The following is a 25711-nucleotide window of genomic DNA, read 5'->3' as shown; positions in this document are numbered from 1 at the left end:
GAGGTGAGGAAGCCAGCACCTCCAGCTCCCTCAACAGGCAGCCGCAGGATGAGTGCAAGCTGCAAGTAGTTTCTGCGGTATCTGTAACACGGCATTCTTGTGGTGAAATCAGGCAGGAATGAATTAGCTGACTTGATACAATGGAAAAAAGTCCTCCTAGCAGATCCATGTTCTGGTAGTTCTACTTATGTCTTGGGCTTTTTTTAAATTTTATTTTATGCACCATAGAAACTACTTCTAAAAGGAACGACAACAGGAGCATGAGCTGCTTATGTTAGTGATCGTGGTTTCTGCAAGAATTGCTAGTTTCCTCTGGTTACTATTATACAGAATCTATTTCTTTTTAATGCTGAGTATCCATTTGTAGGTTCAGGACTGTACTACAAATGGACTTCTAATTAAAATTCTGATTATTAATCTGATTAAGATTCTGATTTAGGAGACTGCCTGTGGCGATTATCTGTGACTCCTATACAGTGGGATGTTACTAGCAAAGAACAAAATACTCAAGATAAATGTGCTCAAGCAACAGCCCCCCAACACAGCTACTCTTGCCTAATACAACAACTCAAAACAATTTGATCCTCCCAGTCTCTAGGGCATCTGAATGCCCCCACTATTCCAAGCTGCTCTGCTGAGCTGAGCAGACTGCCAATGCTGGAAACCTGTCAAAACTGCACCAACAGATTGTTTTTCTTCTCCCTTCACAATATGCCTGTGACCCGTTTAAATCAAACTACGGCCAAGCTGCAGTGACTGATTCTCCATAAGCCTATGTGAGGGAGGGAGCAAATTACTGTTCATTTCTAAAGCAAGAAATGCAGAAGGAACAGACAAGGTTCTAGGCAGCGCCTAATACAGACAGCACCAAAGCGCATCCTCCCAGCTGAGAGTTTAACAACACACTCGCACCTGGCTGAGACATGAGAACCTACTGCAAAAATCACCCACTCACAAATCACACCTCATTTCCAAACAAGAGGATTTCCAAACGTGAAAGCAGCCAAAGAAGGGGAAGGCCTGAAGGGGCTCCATCTAAGCAGGTCACCAGTGCACCAGGAGGGGGAAGAACACTTGGCTGCAGCTCCTGCAGCATCCAGGTACACCCACGCACTTCCTCACACAGAGACCGACCACCCGCCCCCCTGGCTGGTCAGCCCTGCCGGTGCCTCATTCTGGGTCAGCAATGAAACGCTGCCTGTTTGTGCATTGCTGCAGCAATGGGATTTGCCCAGCTTTATGCCCTGAGCTTTGCCCTCCCTGTTCCTGCGTCCATGACCTAATTAATGAGCACTTTGGTTTAAAGAGACCTCACCTTCTGCACGCGTGACCGCTTACAAGGGCTCACCTGGTTCCTTTGTCTCCCCATGAGCAGCACACAGAGAACATACAGCACCTCCAGCTTATACATGATCTCGTGCATGATCTTCATGGACTGGGGAAGCTGCGTTCGCGTTGAGGTGTTGGCCAATCCACTTTCATCCGAAGACTCTGAACAAGATGGCAAAGATGTGAGTCTGAGGCAGCTTCAACAGGAAAGGGTTTGTTACAGTTATTACTTTTACACTGAAACACTGCAGTTATAAGACCAGCATGTCTGCTTGAATCCTCTTCTCAACTAAAAATAGTGACATACAACAAATGACCAACTTAAAATAAATGCTACAGAAGAGAAAAAAATACCCCTGGAAGTTTAGAGGAGATAAAATTAGATTTTAAAAAATTATTTATTTTCTCCATAATAACCTAAATGGCATCACCTACCTAAAATAAGTAGGATCACATGTATGAATTAATAGACTACTGCACCAGAAAGGATAATAAAAGTAGGGGTGAGATTATCAGAAACATTTACTATTAGTCTACTTTCATTTCATACCTTAGTACCAGTGCACTTAGGCCACAGCTACATCACTTTCATATATCTAGAATTATAATGCTAAGGGCAGAAATGGGATCTAACACGCCATGACTGCAAGTGGAAAACATGACAGAAATCGTAAGTGACACAGAGAAAGTAAACAAGGACACAGTGGAACTTGTAGGTTGCAGTTCAGAAGGGAGTTCGCTCTTTACCCAACACATAACTCAGCGACGAACTGCCCTGCCACAGCACAGCGCGAGTGGTTTTTGAACCCATGTGAAGAAACAGTAACTAGGCAAAGGAAGGAAACCATCAAAGGCTAAAAAGCAGAGACACCACCTCTGACTCAGAAGTCCCCAAGCCACTGGTGACTGAGGCAGTATCCTGGGAAAGCACATCTAGGTTTGCTTGCTAATTGAGGTTGTGGGTCAAGAGCCGTGACTGGGCATGTTCCACCTCGGCAAAATTGCCTTGTGAATTACGTTCCAAAACACCAAGTGTTCTCCAGCTTCCACCAAGTTGGTGTGTATAAAGGGTATGTGTGAGATGCTGTTGGAGCATTCCCGTATTTCATCTTTTGTGTATTTTCAGAAGTTTTAGTGACTAATTGCTACAAAACTAATGAAGCTGGATCAGGAAGAAAAGTTTCCCAAAGAAGCATAGAAGCAAAGATTTAGGTATCGACATTTTGGGATAATTCTCATTACCAAGTACTTTCAGTTCTATAAGACATATATTGCATTTTTGTAATATTGAAGGGTGAAGAAACAAACCATTCACTGGGCTTCAAAGCATCTTCCTAAGGATGTATTAACACTGCCATACCCTCACCTGGAACAATCATTTTTTTCCAATTAACTTATTTAATCTTGCTGGAACTACCTTTCCTTTTTAAAGAAGGGACCACTTGCATGGTACAAAATATTTGGACCTAAAGCAATCAGTCTAAGTTTTAGAGCAAAATGCTGATAAAGTCCCTTATCTCCGATGTACGGAGATTAGTGCTGAGGATGTACGGCGTCACACTCATCCAGGTGTGCAAAGGGCACAGTTTGCCACAGGCCACTTCATTTTACTAACTTTAGTTCATGAAAAAAAATTAGCACTACATGAGAACAAAACGGGAGTCAGACCTAAATGCTGACACGTCGGTCTTTCATGCAAGAAAAGGGGAATCAACACCAGCTGAAAGGAAAAGCAACCCACGGCAAACACCAAAGCTAACGGTGGCGAGAGGAACGCAAGCCAGATACCTGTACTGCTCTGCTCTGCCTCTTCATTCGCCACTCTCATCAGTGCATCAAGTACGAGAGCATTGTCCAGCCAGGTGTACCACTCTTCCAACTCCTGGAGGAAGCTGGAAGTACCCGTTGTTTCAGACACCTTCCGCGTTGCCAGTTTGCACAATCGCTCAATGAAGCCTGGGATATTCAGAAGTGTAGCTGAAAAAGAAAAATAATTTTATTGTGATTTAAGATCACCAACACAACAGTCACCAAAGCCTCTCTACCACAAGGTAGCATAACATCTACATTAGTAATACAGAAGCATACACAGAAACTAACTCCGTCTGGTTAAAAAGATCCAAAGATGGAAGAAGTTTGTGCACGCTCCTATTAAGGACTGGAGGAGAGTGTACATACCGTAGGCATAATTCAGTGTTAAACTGGTTTGTGTTGGACTTACACTGGAAAAAAATTAGTTCTACCCTACTCTAACTGCTTGTTTCCAGCCAATTCCCTTTTTGCTGGCCCTGCTGTTTTCCAGTCCACAGTGAGTCAGTATCTGATCTGGCTGAAAATTAAGCTGGCAGAAATAAACCAGCTCCACCTCCCCTTTCCTCTGTGCGATGCTACCTCCTTCATTTCACCTCCTGTGGGGTTTGTCTCTCAGCAAATTGAACTAGCTCACCTCAGCAGCTGGGCGGAAAGCTGTCAGCTTTTTAAGTACTAGTTTCCTGAATTAGTTCACCATGGAGCAAACCAGATGGGGAACACATGACAGCAGCCCCAAGTTTGAGGGTTTTAATTGTTGCTAGAAACAGCAGTTCCAAGGACAGAAGTCACTGGTCTGCAAAATGCTTGGGGGGCTTGGGGAGCTGCTAGGAGCCGCATTTTGTCCTGAAGTTTCCACAGGACCTGTTTACTATGGATACATGGCTAAGTCTTCACTTGACTACACACTTGCAGATGCGAGTGGAAAAGGACAAAGAATTCGGCCATGAACACTAGGTGAAATTGTTGCAAGACTCTGCCCGTTGGTACCATCTCTGAAAGAATAAGCTCCCTGATAAAATTTTTAAAATGGAATATGCTTTACCATCTCAGATACAGTCTCTAACTGTGCAAACAAAAAATGGTTAGTCAAACATTCGCTTGGCTAAGTTTAGCTCTGCAGGATCCAAGCTTATTCAGTTCAATTTAAACTAAACTTTGTACCCACACCTACAGATACTTGTCCGTTGCTCTTTCCAAGCAAGCTCTGGCAATCCACAGGGCAGAAGACAATACGCCCCCTTTAAAGTTTCTCATATTCTGCCTGCTGTTTTACACTATTCCTCTCTCCCTGGATGTTGTAGAGGTGGCAGTAGTTACAAACGGAGCTTTGCTGTTCATGGATGACAATGTTAGAAGACGGGAGAACCAGCTCCAAAACCCTTTCTGCACTTCCCAAACTAGCTTGCCATTGGCCCGTGCAAATATCTGCTTCAGGAGCCCAAAAGCTTTTCAGTATAGTAAGAGCTGAAAACAGCAGATCCAACATTTGAGGGTACTTGAATTTAAATCTCTTAAATGCACACTCATCCTTCCAGGCAAGACTTTTGCATCGGAGAAGTACTCAGCAAAATAAGGAAGCCTGCACTGTGCCCGAAGTTAAAGTGGAGATTAGACCCACAGATTTCCAAGGCTGGTGTGGCCACGGTGGGCAACATGATTAATATTAAACACAATTTCCTTGTTGATAAAGAAAGATCTCCTGCTCAGGACAATGCCAGATAAAATCGGAGAAGTAACTGCTCCGACAGCAACCACACTGCATGCACTTTTAGTTCAGGCATTCGTATTTTAAGGAGGACATAGAATTACTGAGAGTTGCTAAAGGGAAGGCCATGCAAGTGACTGAAGGACAGAGGAAAAAAAAACCCAATTATTTTACGCCACTCCCTTCAGAGGGTGAAATGACAGAAGTTAACTCATCTAACTACCAACACCACACAAAACTGAAAGCTAAAAAGTAAGGTTCATTAACAGAAAAGATTGTTTCCAGGAAACTGCTTTAAGAAAGTGAAAAAAGAAAAACGCTTTGTAAGACAGCATGCTTACAGTATCCTCTAGAAACATACACTACAGATGTGACATTGAGAAGAGGGCAACTACACACTGTTGATTCTTCTGCCTTTGTTCACAACGTAACAATTACCTTGATTAATTTCAGCTCGAGAAGGACCCAAGTTTTTTTTCTGCTGGGCATTTTTGGCAAGAAGCGTGTGCTTGTCGTCACTTCCTGTGTCAAGTTCAGAAATTGTGACAGCAAGGATCCTGCAGAAGTTTGCAAGCTGCTGCTGATCAAAACTGGACACAAGGCTCGCAAGATTGGGAATATCATCCAGTTGTATCATTTCCTGGAGGAGGCAACATCAACTGAGTAAGTCGCAGGTGATGTTCAACAAGCCAACACAGACACAGCCAGAAGGCTTCAGCTACAGCTCTTCCCTGGGCAGATCTGGGTGTTCTTTCAACAGTAGTAAAAGAGAAGCAAGCAGGCAGTGACAAGTGAAGAGCCTGAAAACAGCTGTGATTTACAATTGGTGTCACTTAGTTTATCAATTCCAAAAGTACAGGTAACCATATTTTAAAGTATTTACATAAAATTTAGTGGCCTTTTTTAAATTAAAAAAACCCAACAAAAACCCCCACCACAACCTAATTTAACACAGCAATTGCAGTTCGATATTAGAAAGTTTCAATTTTGTTTTCCATTTCTGTGTTTTCTTTGAAACTCACAGATGAGAACCAACTTCTGGATCATTTTTCTCAGTCTTTTTCATTACGAGATCTTTTTAATCAAAAAGATGTTGAAAACTGTTTTCAGCAAAAAGCATTTTATGTTCAGATACATTAAGCTTGTTTCCTACCCCAAGAAATACATCATTCTCAACCTCACACTAAAAAAGCAGTAACAAAATCCTGACCCTCTCCACAAAATGTACAGATGCATTTCATTCAGGGTCTTCCCAGGATTACACGTCTAGTATTGTATTTGCATCACATCAGGGCACCAAGCTGTAACGATGCTGGCAAGCAAGCTCAAAACCCTAGTTTGTGCAGAAGATCCAAGTGCTCTGTTCCCCCAGCCTACAATTTCTCAGAGAGGTGACAAACCCCAAGGTAAGAGAGAAGCATGGGAAGCCTTCGAGACGGCAGGAAGACTACTAAAATATCTGAAGTGTAATGTGAAGGCAAGGATGAAAAATGAATTTATATGAGGTTCATTTTCTTTATTTGAAATACTAGTTGTACTTTATTGACTGCTAGGTACTCACCCCCCATCATCCTCTGCAAGCTATGCCAAAAGCATCGCGAGTGTGATACCACACGCATAATTTGGCCGCTGTACGAAATGTGACTGAAGTCAATGATCACTGTAAACAGCCAGGTTTCGAATAAGCTACAAGAAGCAAGAATGCTAGCCGAGAGGGTTATCTTCAGCAGCTCTTCAAAGAAACAGTTGTTTTTCCTATACTGGCCTGGAAAGCCTTACAAATAAAATTAAGAAACCAGCAACCAACCTTTTTAACTCCCAGGATATCTTCAATGAGCGTTGCCGTTTGTAGGAATGTCTTTTTGTTTGTCATCAGTGTAAACAGGAACAACACAAAGTCATTTCTTTCTGCCAATCGCCTTGTGACTCCTTCCGTCTAGAAAGCAGTAAGTGCACACACAAATTGAGCGTCAGAGCCCACCCTGAGAAGCCTCACGTTACAGGCACATGCAGGACAGTTTTACAGATGAAGTGTTACCAATTCAGCTATTCCTGAAACCAGGAAACACTGTGCTTATGGTGACCAAACCTAACTCCAGTCCTTGTCTGAACTGAACATGACGCTTCCAAAAACCTACAGACTCCAGGATGAGAGGCTTCATCTCAAGGCAGTTGTTTACTTGCCTGAATCAAAAGTAAACACTGACGCTGGAAATACATCAGAGGGGCTTGTCTCTGGTTTCCCACACAAATCGTGACCAGCTCCACTTTATGGTACATAAATGCAGTCCTCAGATTCCTCCTGAACTGTCAGCGGTGCTCTCAGCCGGGCAGAGTCTGAGCAACCAGAATCAAGCATCGGCCTTAATGAACTCGCTGATGAACCCAAAAGTCTTGCTAAAGCATGAACTCTGGTTCATCACCAAGTTCATTAAGGACAGCTTTCATGCTCTGATCTCTGCTGAGAGCACAGCCAGTCTTTTCTGGAATTAAACGTAACTTAAAACTACGTCCTTACCGCTCGCAAAGCTGTCTATTATGTATGACTGACACATTACCAGTGCTCACAGAACCAGGCTAGCTTAGATACTTCCTGAATATTTACATACAAGCCTAAGAACAGTTAATATCGCACACAGAACACTTCTGTGATGCTGAACACTCCTCATTCAAGAGGGAGCAGTAACACTGAAGTGAATTACACCAGCAGCTAGTCTATAAATTGCAAATTTGTTTCTCGGCGTATTACGCTATTCAGTCTGCAAAAGTTGCAGTACCTATAGTTGAAAAAAATTAAATCATGCAAGTCAAGAAAAAAGTGTTCCCTCTCTTCCCCCTCCCCTGTGTACACAGACACTTTGTAGTGAGCACATGATCTGTTAAGACAAACTCTCGAGATCAGCTTGATGTCTTTGGAATAGCTCCAAGCCAGTACCTGCCTTTTCTCAAATTTTAGTTAAACGATGCTCCCTAGGCTATGAGATAATAAAATGTGTGATTAAGTTCACAATCTGGAGGATGTTCCCTGCATGCACGATCTGAGGCAAGTGCTTTCAGCTTCAGAATTTTAATGGCAAGATATTTCAATCGGCCTTTACCCCAGTGTCCTCCTCAGCCCTGATCTGCCATCAACTGAACTAATACTCAGCACATGGAGCTGCGATCAAACTTAGAACACTTTGCCAGCACCATCACTGAACAAGACTAGCTGTGTCTCAGGTTATCAGGCACCCATTTCCAGTTTCAAATTTTAAGTTTGAATACAACAAAGGCTGACATGGCTTTCCTATGGAAACACAGATACAGAAAGATCCAAACAAGAGGATTTAAACTTGACGATGTGGCTAAGAAAACAGAAGTTATTTGAGTAACACATCAAAAAACAGGGTGGTCCTATATTTAACTGAGGGAGTTTTAATGAAAAGTTTCAGGGTAAGTTTAAATTATGCTTGTAAGAGTCTGGTCTGTTCATTGTCTTATCAAGTGGCACATGTAAAACATGATCAGCAGAAGAACACTTTTCCACAGAAGTTGTACTTACACATATACATGTGTTGTACAGTATGCTTAAACAGTCCTTGATGAGGTCATCGCTTACTGCAAAGGAGAAAACAGACATTTACTAGCTATGTGTTGCCAAGGAACACTAATGTCCACAGTAGTGGCATGAATAGCTATAAAATGAGTGAGAATTTCAGGCTAACTGCCAGCTCAGATCATATGTGCAAATGCCTTGGAGGTTAAAAACCAGGGGAAGAAACACTCTACACCTGACCTGATGACGTGCTTTCTTCCAAAGTTACGATCAGCACTGCCTAGGACCACAGACAGAGATGTACTTGTGGTCCAGTGCACTACTTGGTCACACACACGAGAAAGTGACAGGAGCATAAACAGTATTTTAGGAAAAATAATCACAGATCAGCTCAAAACTTGTCCATTTGAGAAACTGTGAGACACATATTGGTTCCAATCATTAAGCACGGGGTGGAGAAAAGGACAGTGCATGCAGCTTTTTCCACGCAGCATCAGGAATTCACAGAAAAGCTTTCAATCTGATTTACTCCAGCATTTTAATATTTAAGATCTGTTTTCAGTACAGACATACAACAGCTGCCTCGAGCTCCAGTTCAAGTTACCTCACCTTTGCAGTTCCCTGGCTGATGGGCATGGAGCGCACCATGACATTTCCTTTCCTCAGAAGGGTTCAGGGAACCAGCAGAATCACAGGCAGGAGAAATGAAAACATTAAACCAAAGCTGCTCCAGCAGGAAAGTTGTGCTGAAGCTGCTGCACCCCATTGGCAAGTTCTCCTTAGAGCATTTTGGAAATTAGTAGTCACTGTGACTAGGGCAGGAAAACTGCGTGCTTTTCATCCTCTCACCATCTCGGTAACTCCTACTACATAAACAATGTTTTGTGGCTTATTATTAATAATTGTTAACTGTAGCTATAGCCACAGTAACAATAAGAGTTCCCAGTGATTGCAGATTTACTGCACCGAGAGAAGTATGTTATGCTGAGCGCGTGAATACTCCTGAGCTGTGCTTTGCAACAGGTGCCCATCCTAAATCCCACCATGAATCAGTACTGCAGGGAACAAAGAAACCAATGATTCATTTAGGAACAGGAAATTGCTGGTACGGAAAGACAGTAACAGAAAAATAGAGTAATTTCTGTCTGAATAAGGATACAAGACAAGAGTGTAAAAAAAAAGATAAAACACCTATTCACTTACTTTTCTGTTTCTTTTTCTGCGTAATAAGAGTTGGTCTCATGAGAATTTCTACTAAAAGCTGTAACAAGAAGATAAAGAATTAAGGGAATAATCACCAAGATACAAATAACCAATTAGTTTGTCAGTGACAAATCCAAACTTAGTCCTGTCTCTGCTGAAGTCAGAGGCAAATAATGGAAGCTCTACAATCAAAACCCCACTGGTGCCAAAATTAAATTGACAAAAAATAGCTGTATTTACCCTGAAGAAATAATAACAGTTGTATAAACAATTTCCCACTGGCAAGTTTTAAAGAATTCGAGTCTGCAAAGAATGTAGTTTCACATGCACCCAGATTACATCAAGAATGGCTATCACACATCTCCCAAAATAATGAATCTTTACCAATAAACTGCAAAGGGATGCAAACTTTGCAAAGGCTTGGGATCCCTAAATCTCGCTGGGCTTTGAAATACATTTCAGGTCCAGACATCACAGAACTTAGTTGCTCCAGATTTTCATCTCACCAAGAAAGAGCAAGCCACTGCTCGTGTACATGCACCTTGTACCTGTACTTACAAATACACTTACAGATATGGGAAGTGTGGTCTCATTTCTATTTAAGGAACATAAAAGTCAGACTAAGACTATGGCTCTGATGGATGTAGAACTGATCTTTCGTTGTTCTAGCCTATATCACTGGTTTATTTAAAAACATTTTAGAAAATAGCAGTTTATTTAAAAATGAGTTAGCCACTAGAAAGAACTGATGACTTCTGCAAGAAGTACTGCAAGAAGCCCCTAGTTTTAAAATTCAGTTTATAATTGTTAAGAGCAATGTAGGCATCACCCAGTCAAGTCATGCCAGCTGACAATATACTTACAACTTGCTCTGTCTATTTGTCCCAACTTAACTTTAACCTTCTTTTAACACACTACCTACCCAGACACAGAGGAAAACATCTGACAGCACTGGAGGCACTGCCCACATTCTAAGCACTGACAAATAAATAAATAGGCAACTTTAAAGAGGAATATATATTTTCCAGCAGTATCTGTAATAGAGGCTGCACATCACTAGGGTAGAGAAAAATGACTGCAGCAGTAATGAAGTGCTCTTATTAATGGCTTACATTTTAGGAGAAGAATGCACACCTCAAGGCTTGGTAAGCATCCAAAGATATCCCTGTGCACCTGGGATGCAGGCTGCCTGATCTCCTCCTGGGAAAGAACGTCTACTGCAACAAGGCTGGCTTTTAAGGGTGGCTGCAGCCATGCTCGCTCCTGCCTTGCCACAGAGTGCACCTTTTCAGCTCGTATTTATTTTTCCTGGTCAGTACTATAACCCACCATATATTTATCACCTTATTCTTGCAGAACTGGTATGCTCCTCACATACACTCCAGGGACTGGACTGCAGTGGTGTGAGACACTCCTTGGAGAGGGCTTTCTTCAGCCATCCTACTGAAACTGCAACAGTATGCAGCAAGAAGCACAAGAGTCCAATGGCAGAAAGAGAATAGGTAGGAGAGTGCCTCACCAGAGGCAGAGGAGCAGAAAGGGAGTTATGAGATCTTATTTCTTGGAATGGGGTTGCATTCCGGTCCGAAGTCCATAGGCTCATGTATCAGTTCATGTGTTTGTACTCTCAGGTAATATTTTACATGTATTCATAGAAAGGGAGGAGACACAAATTGTGCTTTTGTTCTTCCTTGATGTAAAGGCTGTCAGAATCCAAAAATATTTTAAGGAATGCACTAGCACACATTATAGCATACAGAGTACACTGAACATTTCCTGTCCTTCAAAGTTACTCATGGTTCACAGTTCAAATACTGCAACACAGAATCAGCATATGGCATACACAGAACCAGCAAATTAGACTACTTCCCTTTCAAGTCCTAGAGTAGATTTTCGAAAACACATAGCACTGGCTTCTACCTCTGCCTTTAACCACATTGAACCCACTTGTATCAGCCAAATCTCTGGCCATAGTACCAAGGAATTACAGTGTATCTGGTATCTACCACCTTCAGCCCAAGAAAAAACAAACAAACAAAAAAAAAAACAACCAACAAAAACCTACCAAACACCACCCCCCCACCACACACACTTGTTTTGTGCATTCTTATGTCAAAAGCACTTCTACAGGAAGTATCACTATTTCCCTTCAAAAACAAGGGAAATTTAGGACATTTTCATACAATGTTCTAAATTGCTTGGGTAGCTGAAGACTTTTGTCCTCAGTTGACAGCATACCAGCAACTAAACCAGTACTAATTTCAAAACAACATAACCTAAATACAAGTTTTACTTAAGTAAAGGCATGTAACAAGAGAGAAGTAGCAAAGACACTGTTCAGTTAGACCAAAAAAAAAAAAAAGGCAAGAAAGTGTCAATTAGTTCACTGGAAAATACAAATCATACATTTCTAATGAAAGCTAAGATCCCGGAGTATGTCACCAAAAAACTGAGCAAACTTTGTGTAATGTAGAATCAAAACAAATAAACAAAAAGATAATTTGCCAGAATGTCTGCAGAAACCTTGCAGTTCTGTTTAAAAACATTTCCAGAGATGAAGCAGTCCCCATTGCACGCCAGCAATAAACACAGCCAGCCTGGCTAAAAGAGTGACCGAGTGTGCTCAAAAACCCACCACACATCATCCTTCAGTGGTAAGTGGAATTCTTGGTGCTCCAGTATCAACTGCAGTATTAATCTCACAACTAGAAATCATTTGAAACTGTTTTCATTGAGAATCTAGAGGTTCTATCTTTTTTAAGTTAAAACAGAGTGCCTGAAGAAACAGCCAGGTCTTCATATAAGAAGTAGCACCTCAATTTCGATGATGTAATACCTCGGAAAACACACCGCTTTCACATTTTGATTAACAGAAACAGGCACAATTCTAATGCTTAACATCAAATTCGTAAAGAAATTCTGTAGTTTGCATTTAGAAGCTTCAAAGCGCTCAGACCTCATTCAGAGATTTCTCAGTGGTATGACTACTGTGCAGAAATCTTTCGATAGTGTTGAAAAAACACACTTACATCGACTCCTCCAAATAAGTCAAATGTGTATGTATTTGGGAAAGTGGACTCTTGAGCAGCTTTTCTATCTTCTGTAACAAATGCCATGGCTTCCATTGAAAGAAGTGGAGAAATTTCCTGCATGCAGTAGAAAAAAACCCAACAAATGGTTCAAAAAGAAAACTTCTCAGTATAAACAGAATCGTCTCTGACTATCTGTGTGATCTACTGACTAATCAATTACATGCATTCCCAGCTCTTATCTACCAGCCAATTCACAGATACTATCATGCAAACAGTTTCAAAAATCAGTTAGAATATGATCACAGTAGACTTTAAAGCAAGCAACCACAAAATAACCCCCAGCTTTCAGGAAGAACGGTGTAGACAGTACCTTTAAGATGCTTTGGCACTGGGAGAAATCACTGTTTGGGTGGCTCTGTTCATACAGCTTTTGCAACAGTAAGGGAATTCCATTCCATTTTGCTTGTTTATCCCTTTCCTTTAACAAGGCCTCTGTGATCTGCGAAGGAAGAATATAATTACCGTGTGCCCAATGCTTCGTAACCAGGAAAACAACCTTATCACCTCCCCAGTCTAACAGCAGCAGAGCACCACAGGAAAAGAGTTTACTGTGGAGAGTACCGTTACAAAATCCAGTACCTCTTTCCACACAGCAATTTATCCAGGACTGGTAGCTGCAGAATTTTACAGATGGTCAAAGTACCTTAAGCAGGACAGGGCTTAAAGCAGATGTTATCATTTGGTGTATACTTACTCTCATCTGTATTTTGATACTGATCACATATTTAAAATGGGAACACATTAGTCTCTAAATAATTCCAGAACTCCAACTGACAGGTCACTGAATAAGGAAATGGGTGCCCTTGACCCTATCAAAAATTACACTAGTCTAAAGAAGACAGAACACTGAAGATGGAAAGGCTTCATTACTCGTTACATTCAGCTATTACTGAGCATTTCCTCAGCCAAGTCCCTGAAGCCATTACTGGTCATCGCTATGACCAAAGCACTACGATTTACAAGCAGGCTCCAGAAGAATGTATCAAAGATACAGTGAAAATTTCCTCTGTAGTCTCGGGCTGGTTATAAAGTGGAGACCAACAACTAAGTCGGTAGAACAACACTGGCATTATCCTCTGGGAAGCAGCCTGCAACCCCAAAAGAGAACACCTCAGCATTTGCTACTACATTTGTGCAAACTTTCTGCAATCTTCCTCCTTCTCCACAAAATATATATGATAAAATTCTCAATATTCACCACTATATTTTACACTTAAAAAAAAAAGTAGCAGCAGCACAAGACTGGTTAGCAGCACAATATTCTGCTTGGAATCCACAGAAGATATTTTGAAGGCTGAACATTTCCAGGTTACTGCCAGCAGATGCTGTAAAGGAGGAGCTCTTCATTAATTCACCACCCTGTCAATGCGGACCTAAATTTAACTCCCTTCCTTAATGATACTTCAGAGTTACCTAGACCAACACCAATATAGGCACTTACCCTGGGACAGAAAGGTAAGGTAGACAGCAATAATTAGAGCTAGCAGGATTTCTGGCTGGTTTTACAGAATTTTTACATGCCCTCCAAATACAACACCAAATAAAGAAAACGCCAGTCCTCAGGTCAGCAAGACTGCATCTCAATGCGACGGCTGTGGATTTTCTCTTACTCCTAGGCCAAAAACCTCTAAGCTGCACATTCAGCATAAGTTTCTCCCCCAACCCTTCTGCGGTTAACTTGCATTGTTTCCCTCCAGCCTGCTTAAAACGTTCATTGTTAATAGTTAACAGCCAGGAAATTTTGCTTCTTATTGTTTCAGCCAAGACATCCTTCTCAGATATACCTCAGTGTACAATTCCAAAGGACCATTCAATTCAACTTCTGACTGAGAATTTAACTCTTTTCTCTGCTTGTTAGACAGCATACAGGAAGACCAGAAAACAGATGCAAGCACATGAAAACTCAGACTGGCAATGTGAGCTGCTGCAGGTCCTCACCCTTCCAAGCTTCCCAGATACTCAGGGTTCTTTTCCTGCTGAAATACCCAAATTCGGATGTAACAAATTCAAGGCTCTTGAAATATCATGGTTTCTTGCTACAGGGGCTGAAGCAGCATGAGCAAACCTGGGACATAAAACCTCCTCTGTATTTTAACTTCGCCCTGCTTTCTGATTTCTGAGTAAGAGTAATCAACCAGCACTGCTGGAGAACAACACAGAGTTCCTTCTGAGGAGGCACAAGAAATGGCAGGACAAAACCAGAAAGTCAAAATGGCTCCTCATTGTTTGGACTGTGAGTAACAGGTCAGCTCCTTTTAAGTCATAAACTTCCATTTCTCCTTGTAATACCCAGCACAGAGAGAGCAAGAGGCGCTCTACCACCACTCCATCTCAGGTGCGGGAAGAGCACACAACCCCATGAGTCGTAGGAGGAACTGGATTAATTGCTAGGTAAAGCGCAAAGAACATGCAGCAAAATGCCAGGGAAAGGAGCCAACTCTCCGGCTTCAGTTGATGTGGAAGATACCACAGGCAAAGATGACGTGCATTGGCTGCAATCTCAGCTTCCAGCAGCACAGGGCAGAATTCAGCATCCAAGTGCTCTCAAAAAATGCCAAAAGTCCTTAATTGATGTTAAAACCTTATCCTGGGCTCAATACCACATTTGTTAATTGCCTGCATGCTTCTTGGTTTGGGGCAGGATCCATCCCCACTCTCATTTCTGTACTAGTAGGTCTTTTTCTCCCCGTCCCAGACTTTGAGAGGCAGTCACTTGTGCTGACCTGCAGAAAACTTTCAGAATCAAAATTCTGAACGAAATGAAGCAAATGTTTCCTTGCTCTCATCTTCTTTCAACGGCTTTCAAAAAAAAAGTTTTTCTTTCTCTTGATTCAATACATGTCTTTAGTCTCATTGCAAGCTCTAGCTTGTGGTCCCTGTTCTGTATTTACGAGGCTACCCTGGCTCTGAATATTTCCATTGTGGCAGGGCGGTATTTGCCAACGCAGAGATTTTGGATTCTGTGGAGGGATTAAAATTCAATTACACTGTATGGAGCTTTCTTTCTTTACAACCATTTTGGTTAAAAACTGCATCTCATGATTTCTGTAATAGCAACTAGCCAACAGTTTTCAGTTCTACGAGAAGTTGGTTTCCTTCTTACTCTTTTTGGGCAGACATTACTGAATAGTCACCGAAATTAGCACTGGGTCTTCTGGGGCCCCATTCTCTCTCTACAATTTTTTGGTCTCATCCAAGCAGTATAAGTGCAATCCAACACTGATTTCTCAGGAATCCCTGAATGAATTCTTCATTCACTGACTAGCCCTGGATAAAATACCTGAAATCTTGTATACAAAGCTTGAGAAGTTAGATAGTACTTAGCACGAAGGGGAGGTTGCAGAAGCCCAGCTGGAAGTGGCAACAATTAAAAGAAAGGGCCTACCTAACCACGGTGGCTGGGGTTATGAATGGTCACGCCTTACATGCACCAGAAGATGACAAAGTACCAATTACAGGGAAAACAAAGGAACCAGCGTCAAACCCTCCCTACCACCCAGGTGCAGTAAACCCAACTGGCACAAACACCAAGACTCCACACAGTCGTTGCTCAGAAGTCTGCCATAACACATCCAGGGTTTGAATCACGAGCAGAGGAGCCCAGGGGACGGGACGTTACGGCTCCCCAGAGGTGGTTCTGTTCCGGGAGGCCACTGCAACACGTCGGCACGCACCAGCTCCAGCCCAAGCCCAGAGCTCCCAACCACGCCACCGCCCAAAGCGGCCGGTACGAAGCCAGTTCTACAGCAGCAGTTTACCGAACCAGCGAGGTGATCAGGTACCTGAGCAGCACCACCCATCTCCCCTCTCCAGCAGGGCTGTGAAGCCGCGGCAGTGTGGTTAGGCTGGAAAGGCGATCAAAGCCTTTCGAGAGGATTTGAGCACAGAGTTAAAAACGCGTCACCAAGCCCACCCATGACTGCAAGGCAGAGTACACCGAGTGGTTTTCTAGGACTGGAGCCCAGGACATCCCAGGAGATTACTCCAAAGACTGATAACCACCACAGCAATACTTTCCTACGACAGAGTTTAAATAACTTTTCTGCATATTTTTTCTTGAAAGTACACACAAAGGGCTGAACAAAGACGCTACACACAAATCTAAATATTTCTTTTACATTTCTTTCTAATCCTCCTGTGTTATAAATCCTTTTAAAAGGCTCCAGCTTCCATTACCATAACGGTCAATAAATAATTATGAACAATAGCTAAATCTTCATCAGGTTATATGAAGTCATATGTTAATATTTAGCTAAATCCATCCCTTGATCAGTTGAGTTCCCCTTTCCTTTCTCTCCCTCCACTTTGCTATAGGATTTGCTACTGATGTTCCCACCCATGACTGCTATCCTCCAGGCACAGCCTCTCCAACAGAAGCAGCTTACCCTCCTGGCTGCTTTGTGCCCCTGCACGTGGCCAGAACCGCATTACGAGCACTGCTAAAACGTTTGTTACTGGCCTGAGATCTCTTGTAGTTCCGATTGCTTCAAAATCCCTTCCCCTTCCAGTGAGGATTTTCCTTTCCATTTGTGATCCGCATTGTGACAATTTTCATTGCCCTACAAAGTAAACCTCTGATTTTCCTAACCTTGTCTCCACCACTTTTCTAAGCTGTGGTCAGTGACACATCTCCATGTCTTCTCAACAGCTGCTGACAAACTGAAGGGCCATCGACACACGACAGCAGCATAAATACCAGAAGCTAATCCTCTCCTTTGCTTTCCAGAGCAGGGGAAACAGTTTTCTAATAAAATAGCATCTCTGTTTCACATTTTATCCTTCAAACATTTCACTGTCTTGCTGAACACTCAAGTACAGGAGGGTGTTTTCTGTGATCTTTCAAAAAGCAAGTAATAGTGACTCAGGTGCCCAGCACCAAGGGATTCATGCTGTGACAGACTTTACAGCTGTGACACATCAGTTGCATTTTTTCTTAATTCAACTTTTTGTTGCAATCATGCATTAAGGTAAATTGGAAGTGCTTTAAAAAAGCAGAATTTCCATTCTTAGCATTTTCCATGACCACTTCTGAAGTAATATTCAAATGTTCTGAAAATTTAAAAGGAAAGAGGCACAAGATCACAGATCTCAAGAAACAAATGCAAGCACATGGTCTCTACATATTTTTAATAAAATCAAAGCCTTTCCAGTTCCTTTCCTTCAAACCTTTTAGGCCGTCCCTTTAAAAATACCAGGAAACTAATATTTGTGCAATTAAATATTTATTTTTTCCTCTGAACAATAACAACTTAGGAAGTAACCCCTGACAGACTGCCAGGAGAATGATTATTCAGTATTTTGGGGAGTGCCCCATCATCCCAGCTCTTTACTATGTTTTCCTTTTCAGTTGCTAACAAACATGCATCAGTCTGGCTAAGCCGTCTCTTTCCTCACACAACTTTTCACAAAAAACCCTACAACCGATTTAAATGACACCCCCCAAATTTTGATTTTAACACAATGGCACACTATGGAAACACAACTTCTGGCCTAGAGAGGGATTGTGGGAAGCTGTGAACTGCTACCCTGCAGCTGCGGGGCAGCAAACACCGCGGCCAGTCCTCAGCTGGGTCTTTCGCATGTAACTGATCAAGAACATGTCAAAGACCACAGAGTTTTATTCACAAAAAGAAACTCCAGTAGTGATATTAATCTGGGAGAAGTCCATGTAAGAGCACCTATTTCTCTCCAGCTCCCAGATTCTTCGAAGTGCGCACCAAGTTTCCCATAACTACTGTGTCTCCATCCTCCACAACCTTGGATGGAGCCCACCATCCTTTCTCCTGACAACCCAAAAGCCAGGCGTGAACTGAGGGACACGGTGTCCTATGATAAAACCTGTCATAGCTTCTAGCCAGGTCTAACCATCCCCACAACTCCCAAACTACTGCTCTTCCCACCATCACTGGAAGAAGAGCTGGTCTACCAAGACAAAGAACAAGTCTTGCGCATCTCAAAATTCCACCGTGTTTCCGAGAGCAGACTCCAACTCTGATCTTCAACACCAGCAGCTCTTCAAAACCACTACAGAACCTATCACTTAGTAACAATAGCTACTCATGTTTGTTTTGATGATCTTACTCTCGGAGAAAAATAAATCAACTAATATGTAAAATTATATTAACTTCTCAGTGATTACTGTTTCCTTGGAACTGGCTCCTTCAACTCATCTCGAAAGAAAGCAAAACCCGTAGGGACAGCTAGGAAAACACAGAGGGGTAAGGAATATCACCTCCACAACAGTTTTCTTCCCGCTCATCTTCAGCCACACAAAATAAGACTACTGAAGTCCAACACTGCCACTTTGGAGCGTTTCTAGCGTACGACAAAGCTCTGGTCCTTGTTACGTAAAAAGCACGTCCAGGCTTTCCAATACTCACTAGCTGCCCTCTACTGAAGAGGCATAAGCCTGCTAAGACCCTTACAATTAGAGCTACTAAAGTGGATTATATTCACGTGACTGGTTTTTTGTCGGTGGTGGTGTAAGGAGGAAACAAAACTAATTAGAGACCAAAACTACTACACACTACTGGTAAACTGTAATGGCAGGAGCTGGAAAACTGGATGTCCGAGGCAGAAAATGTTTTCCTTCCACAGAGAGATTTTTTTTTCCAGAGTGGCTACGGACTATCCTCCTGAGGGAAACATCTATTCCTAGGGATAGCAGATCATGAAATACAGCTGGAAAAATGGGCTCTCTTTTTCCATTCTGATTGTTTCAGCTAAGCCTTGGCAATCCTGTGAGAACGAGACCAGTGCTGACGACCTGCTCCTGGGGCCGCACCAAAAGCGCCCTAGTTTGCCAACAAATCCCTGGTTAGTCCATTATTGCACTGCTCTGTCTACAGGGATTCCCACAGCTGTACCTAAACACCTTCTGGTTTCATGTTATAGACAGGCTTTCCACAGCTGGCTTGCAGCAGATGAAGTGTGTGCCTGCTTGCTAAGGGGATCCGAGCTTGATCAGCTGAGCTAAAATATTCCTTTGCCTTCAAGGAACCGCAGCATAAACCCCGTCAGGTCTTATTTACAGCGCTGTGTGCACACAGCCCAGCCGTGACAGGAGAGGGACTGCAGACCAGCCAGTTCACAAGCAATATTTTTCCTTATTAGAAAATGCGTGTCACTGCTGGAAAGTTGGTCTGCTGCTGGTTCACCCGTATCTGAAAAGCCCCTTTCACTCGCTCTGCGCCCCGTGCTAGGGCAAACCTCAATACAAGGTTATGCAATCTGATAGCAACGACTGAGGCTTGCATCCAGGGCAGCAGCTGATGCTAGCAATATGGCCAAAATGGATATATGGAGAGATAATGGCAATATCTACTGAAATCTGCTTTATCCATCACACTACTTCCTATTAATAATAAAGCAAAGATACCAACTGGCAAGAAAGCCATGGCTCCTGCTAGGCGAGTAGTGAGAACACACAAGGCTCCAGATTTCAGAGCCTTAGCTGGTCTCAAAACTGCCAGATACTCAGGTGGCTGTTGCTGACAAAAATACTTACACGTCCCTGTAAGATCAGACTGATCAACTTTCCAACATAGGCCTGTCAACAACTATCCTTACCAACTCAAAGATAAGCCCCTGCTTTCCTCATGCAAAAATGGATCTTCAGATCACCTAAAAATAGTACACAAAGCTTGGTTTAAGAATAAATGCCCACAGAAGGGTACTCATTGTCTCCTGGAGATCAGATGCTGAAATACAGCGACAGCATTGCGGAAGAACACCACTCATGCAGGCGCCACAGCAAGGAACGGTGTTTCCCAATCTCTCTGAATTAAGACCTTGACCAGGGTTTCTCTTCCTCACGGAACACCAGTGGTGCAGTCCATGCGGCATATGACCCAAAACCTCCTTGCAAGGAACGGGAAGAGCAAGCTCAAAGGACATTCTCTCAACTTGTTCTCCTGAAGCCCAACACAGCAGCTTGGAAACCTGATCTGCTCTCAGGCTTTTCAGGAGCTAATGAGTTGGAAAAACTTAAGCAAGGGTTACCACACTGCAACTGAGGAGTCAACTGCAGGAAATCTGTGCACATTTTGATAAAAAATAAAACTTAAAGAAGAAAAGCACCCAAACTGCCTCACACTTCTTCAAAAGTCACATCAAAGTGTTTTATTTTTAGATCGTCTACAAACAAAAAACTGCTTTAAGGTAAAAGTACAGAGACACAATTTTAAAAGTTCAAAATCATTCAGGAAGCTGGTTTTTTTCCTACTTGGTCCAAGTGATTTAAAAATGTATTCCTCCAGCATTTATGAAGCACTGGGAGCCCTAGGCATCCAAGCTTTAAGTCTTTCAGGGCAGCACAGTGATACTGAAATTTATAAAGCAGAACAAAAGAAACAAAAAAAGCCCCAGCAACACCTCAAACTTGGGCATTACGAGAAGGAGGATATAACTAGCAGAAGTTTCCTTGATTACTGTAAAAGCCTGGCCATCTATTTCAGCAGTTACTTCCAACAATTCGCAAAAGCCCCAAATTAAAACACAGTACTACTGCATTTCTCAAGCAAACCAAAGCCCAGAGTGGAGGTACCATCCCAACAGACCACGCTGGTGCACGACGTTGTTACGGGTTTATCTGACCGAAATCGCGATGGCCATGGGGGAGCGAGCAAGGCAGAGCATGGGGGTGGACATACAAGTTGGTGAGACAACGCATCACTTTGTCCACAGGCCTATGAAATACACTCCTAAAGCCACCCCACAGAAACAACTTCCTTCAAAAGAGACAGTATCAGGTTTAAATTCATGCAAATGGATTTCCCTTTTCTTAAATACTAACCATGAGAGTATCTGAGCAAGCAGTACTGTAAGGACAAATGAGCTGTTAAAAATCACCTCCTGCTCTTTCACATATCTCAGCTACAGAACGAGGCATGGACATTTATGATGAACAAGTAATTGCTCAGAATCCTTGCTAGTCAAGGAAAATACTGTTGTTTGCACTAGTGAAAACCACTTAGAGAAATCCTTTTTTTTTTATTCCATTTCAACTCTTTTAAGATACTTTAGCTCCATAAATCACCACCTGAATGCAAGTTCTTTTCCTATGCTTCAGTTTCCAAGTCTTTGCACCATTTTGAATTTAATCTGTAAAATAAATGCCAGTTATTCTTCATAAAAAGAAATGAATAGTTCATTATCTATTTAGCTTCCTAAAAAAGCCAGCATAAGCACACGATAGGCACAAGCCTAGGTCAATGAGTCGATTTCATTTCTCAGTATTTCCCAGCATCATCAACTGGGAAACGATGACAAATCTGAAATAGACCTGGAATAGTTTCATGGAAAACCACCAGCATAAAGCCTACCCCATTTCAGAGCTAGAAGGTCTCCTGAGCCCTAATACCACGAGGTTGCCTTTATCCATCAAATACACCTAAATTTTGAGGCTGCATTGTTATGGTTCCAAGCAGAGCTTCCTTTTTTTGCAGGAGAAAGGCACAAGCTCTATCACCAACTAAAGCACCAGAGGAGGACGGCTCTCTTACAGCATGGCAAATGCTTGTCCTGCTCTACAGACTTTCTACAGGGAGACCGAGGATGGGAATGAGGGAGAAGGAGCACGAAGGCACAGAGGCATCCTTCTTCCCCACCGCGTGGGCCTGCAGGGCCGCCCCTCCAGCACCAGGCCCAAAGCCGGGCTGGCAGAGGAGGACGGGGAGCCCCAGAGAGCGCTCGAGTCCGGGCGGAGAGAGGCCACTTGGCCAGATGCTGCCTCCAAGCAGACCTGGCGGCAGGCCCCGCTAGGCCAGCCGGGCTCGCCCCGGCCTCGGAGCTCCGGGAGAGGCCTGACAGCCCCGAGCCAGTACTCAGCCCCGCCGAGGGGCCGCGAAAGCCGACAAACCCCCGCTCCCAACCCTCGACGGAGCGCGGCCTCGTGGGACGGTCTCCGAGGCGGACTTGCAAGCCCTGCCCGAGGCCGGCGGCGGGCGGGAGGTGGGCTCGGGGCAGAGGGGCGGCAGGCCTCCGCCAGCCCGCCCCGGCCCACCGCCAGAGCCCCAGCTCAGAGCACTGCCCGCCCCCACGGGACCTCCCCAGCCCAGTAAGCCCCCGCCGAGCTCCGGCCCACCCCCACCCCCGCTCAAACCGCCGCCGGAGCGGCCTCCCCCCGCCACGGGGCCGCCCCCCCACCCCGTACCTGCGCCCCCCGCGTCAGGCCGCAGCCGCTGAGCTGCCCGTGCCGGAGCTGTGCCAGGATGTTGGTGGCCACCGCGCGGGCTCCGCGCCGCCCCCCCCCGCCGGGCCCGGGGCCCCCCGCCGCCGCCGCCGCCGCCGCCATGGCCGCTCCTCGGCTCGGACGGAGACAAACAGGAAGCGCCTCCTCCCCCCGCCGCTTTGTACGGAGCGGCGCGCGGGGCGCTCCGCAGCGCCCCCGCCCGGGCCCCGCGCGCACCGCGCCCCCGACGGCCCGCTGGGAAATGTAGTCCTGCTGGGGAGGGTGGCGCGCATGCGCAGGGCCGCCGCAGGGCATCCCGGGAAGGGGCGGGCCGGAGCGGTGGCGGGGCCGTGGGGCGCCCCCGCGCGGCGGGTGGCGGTGGCTGCGGGGCGGGAGGGCGAACGCCACGGCCAGGTACTCGCCGGCCCTTCCCCCGCCCCGGGCGTCCTCCCGTTGATCGCTCCGGGGGCTGCCGAGGCGGCAGGGCCCTGCCTGGAGCTGCCTCACCTCCGCGCCGCGGTTTATTTCCATTGAAATGCCCACACGTGCTTTCCTATCGCTTCTGTAACGGTTGTTAACTCACGCTTAGCAGCCGAGGTGAGCAATTCAGACACGCAGACAGAACTGAAATCCACAGCACTGCCCCCGAGGAGCCCTTTGGATCGAAAGAAACCACAAAACAGAGAGTTGTGACGCACCAAGAGCCCCGACCCCCAGGCAGACCTTTGCGACAAAGCTGCTCTGCCCCTGGGAGACAGGGAGAGAGCTGGGCTCACGCAAGCTGCCGAGACAGGTGCTATTCTGCACCCCAAAATGGTGTAAATGCCTCCAGGGGTTAAACAAAAAACCAACAAAAACCCCACAAGTGGAAGGAGACACGGCACACTTGGAAGTGAGTTCTTGCCCAAGGTACAGGCAGCAGCTCCAAGGGACTCAGGTGACGATGGTCCCAAAGTCACAGCTCTCACCAGTGGCCGCCCTCCTCCCTCGCCTGCTGCCGCCTCTCCAGAGGAGCAGCCCCGCTCCCCTTCTTTGTGAGTCAGCCAGGAATGCAGCACACGAGATGGTGCCGCTTTAATCGTGGGCCTTTGTTTATATTCCCCTTTAATTTCCCCTTGTTGTCTACCAGGAACAGAAAGCAATACAGACACCAGGGATTGACATGATGCTTAACAGCATCGCCTAACCAGTGCTGTGACGACATCCAGGTGATGCATGTGGAAGTTTTACAGCATCGCATCTTACATCACTTCTCACCGCTGTGAATAATGCGTGCGCCTGACAACGATCACCGTTTTCTGGGTAAAACGCAAGATCTGCTAATGGGTGACTTGCTGTTGAGGTAAACTGCTGTCCACAGAACGCCACCAAGCGCTGCCTTTGAAGAAACCCGAACATGGCAATCTTTGCCCTTACACACCTGCACTGCCTCGCACACCACAGCCTGCTTTCAGCCCCCTTTCCTAGTGCTTCCCTCGCCCTCCCTCCCTGGCTTTTTGCTATGTTTTTTGCTACTTGCCAGCAATTCACACAAAGGTCTGAATCTTTTTCCTCTGTCTTCTCCTTTGTTAGAGCCATTAAAATAGTCTTTCAAGACAAGATGTTTGTCTGACCTTGCAGCAATCCACAGCCTCTCCAAATCCAAACGATTACTTTTGAAATACCTCAGAAAATCTGGCCTTAAATTTTGGGGCTTGCAGGCTGCTTAGAGTGGAGAAAAAAAACCCACAAAACAATTACAAGGACGGCATTAACAGTAAATGCTAAATTTGGTTTCTGTGCTATCTCTCACAACTCCACCGAAAACCAGTTTCCTTCCAGCCTTTCACAGATGCCACGTGTATGCACTGTAGGTGGGACCTTTTGAGCACTGACCTGCCTTGTCTGGAAGCCACCCAAAATTGCCACTACCCATCTGTGTTTCACACACTTCTCATTTTGGATTCCTGACAAAACTTCTCTACTTTCTGTTAACATGACCAAGCAAGCGCTCACCATATTGCTTGATTTGAGCTCTCTCTCCAGCTGGAACGTGCCAAAATAGACCTGCCATTTCTTCCCACAGATGTCCTTCACTGTGAGGCCCCCGGCAGGAGAGGCAGCAGGAGACCACAAGTTTTAGCTTTATTTTTTTCCCCAGCTGACTTGTGATAGTAATTTTGAATCCTTCAGGTTCTCACTAACAGCAGCACCTCTTAGGTGGTACATACAGGGCATGGAACCTGATCTCCAGTGGGACAGCCAGCCACCAATGGTTTCATCCCGCCATCCCTTAGAGATTCCCAAACATCTGTCTGTCATTATGTTGCCTATGAAACAGCACAACTTGTACATGCGTCACTAGAGGGCTCAAGCATGCTCTCTGCCCTCCAGCAGCTAGGCCAAGTCATACAGCTTTCCATTTAAAAAGAAGGCTTACTAAGGATCCTAAGAAATCTTATCACAGTTTTGTTAAAAGAAAGTCTTAGTAAGATGGTAGTCACGCTCAAATACGGGAACAAACCAAAATTAATGCTGTCTTGTGTTATTCTGACTCATCCATCCCGTAGCACTGATCAAGATACACCTAATTAGTCGCAGTAGAACCGTAGCTGTGTATAGATGGGTTCCTTCAGCTCCCACCGTGCTGAGGAAAGATCTTGCCTCTTAAGGCTACTACCCCTTGGTTCTGCTACTGGGGCCTCTTAGGTGAGGGCACCACAATGCCGTGGTTAGCAGAGATCTATCGTGTGGGCAACCTGCAGCCTTTCCCCCAAGCCTTGCACTTTCCTCTGCTTCGTGGGTGGCGCAATGTGGAGAGAGAATCAGGACCAAGCCCCGAGCGAAGCCCCCGGAGCAGGCCTGCGTCTCCTTGTGCTACAGGC

General features: G+C 44.6%; 1 protein-coding gene across 2 annotated transcripts in view; it reads right to left on the bottom strand.

Annotated features, from left to right (window-relative positions):
- The window catches only part of TRPC4AP (transient receptor potential cation channel subfamily C member 4 associated protein), a 36932-nt gene extending 13962 nt beyond the window's left edge, over nt 1-22970 (bottom strand). Inside the window, exons 1-9 of one of the 2 annotated variants that reach the window (XM_086474978.1) lie at nt 22830-22970; nt 12987-13115; nt 12614-12730; nt 9585-9642; nt 8388-8443; nt 6654-6782; nt 5285-5486; nt 3118-3306; nt 1349-1491 (exon numbers count right to left, since the gene is read on the bottom strand). In XM_086474978.1, coding sequence (XP_086331104.1) covers nt 1349-1491; nt 3118-3306; nt 5285-5486; nt 6654-6782; nt 8388-8443; nt 9585-9642; nt 12614-12730; nt 12987-13115; nt 22830-22970 — 1164 coding nt within the window. Of the gene's footprint in view, nt 1-1348; nt 1492-3117; nt 3307-5284; nt 5487-6653; nt 6783-8387; nt 8444-9584; nt 9643-10696; nt 12731-12986; nt 13116-22829 lie in introns of those variants that run through there. The other variant, XM_086474979.1, reaches the window with a different exon arrangement.
- Nucleotides 22971-25711: the final 2741 nt, after the last annotated feature.

Source organism: Leptosomus discolor, chromosome 17, assembly GCF_034619465.1.
Source record: "Leptosomus discolor isolate bLepDis1 chromosome 17, bLepDis1.hap2, whole genome shotgun sequence".
Lineage (NCBI taxonomy): Eukaryota > Metazoa > Chordata > Aves > Leptosomiformes > Leptosomidae > Leptosomus > Leptosomus discolor.
Note: the sequence above shows the minus strand (reverse complement) of the source record. Positions and strands in the feature narration are given on the sequence as shown.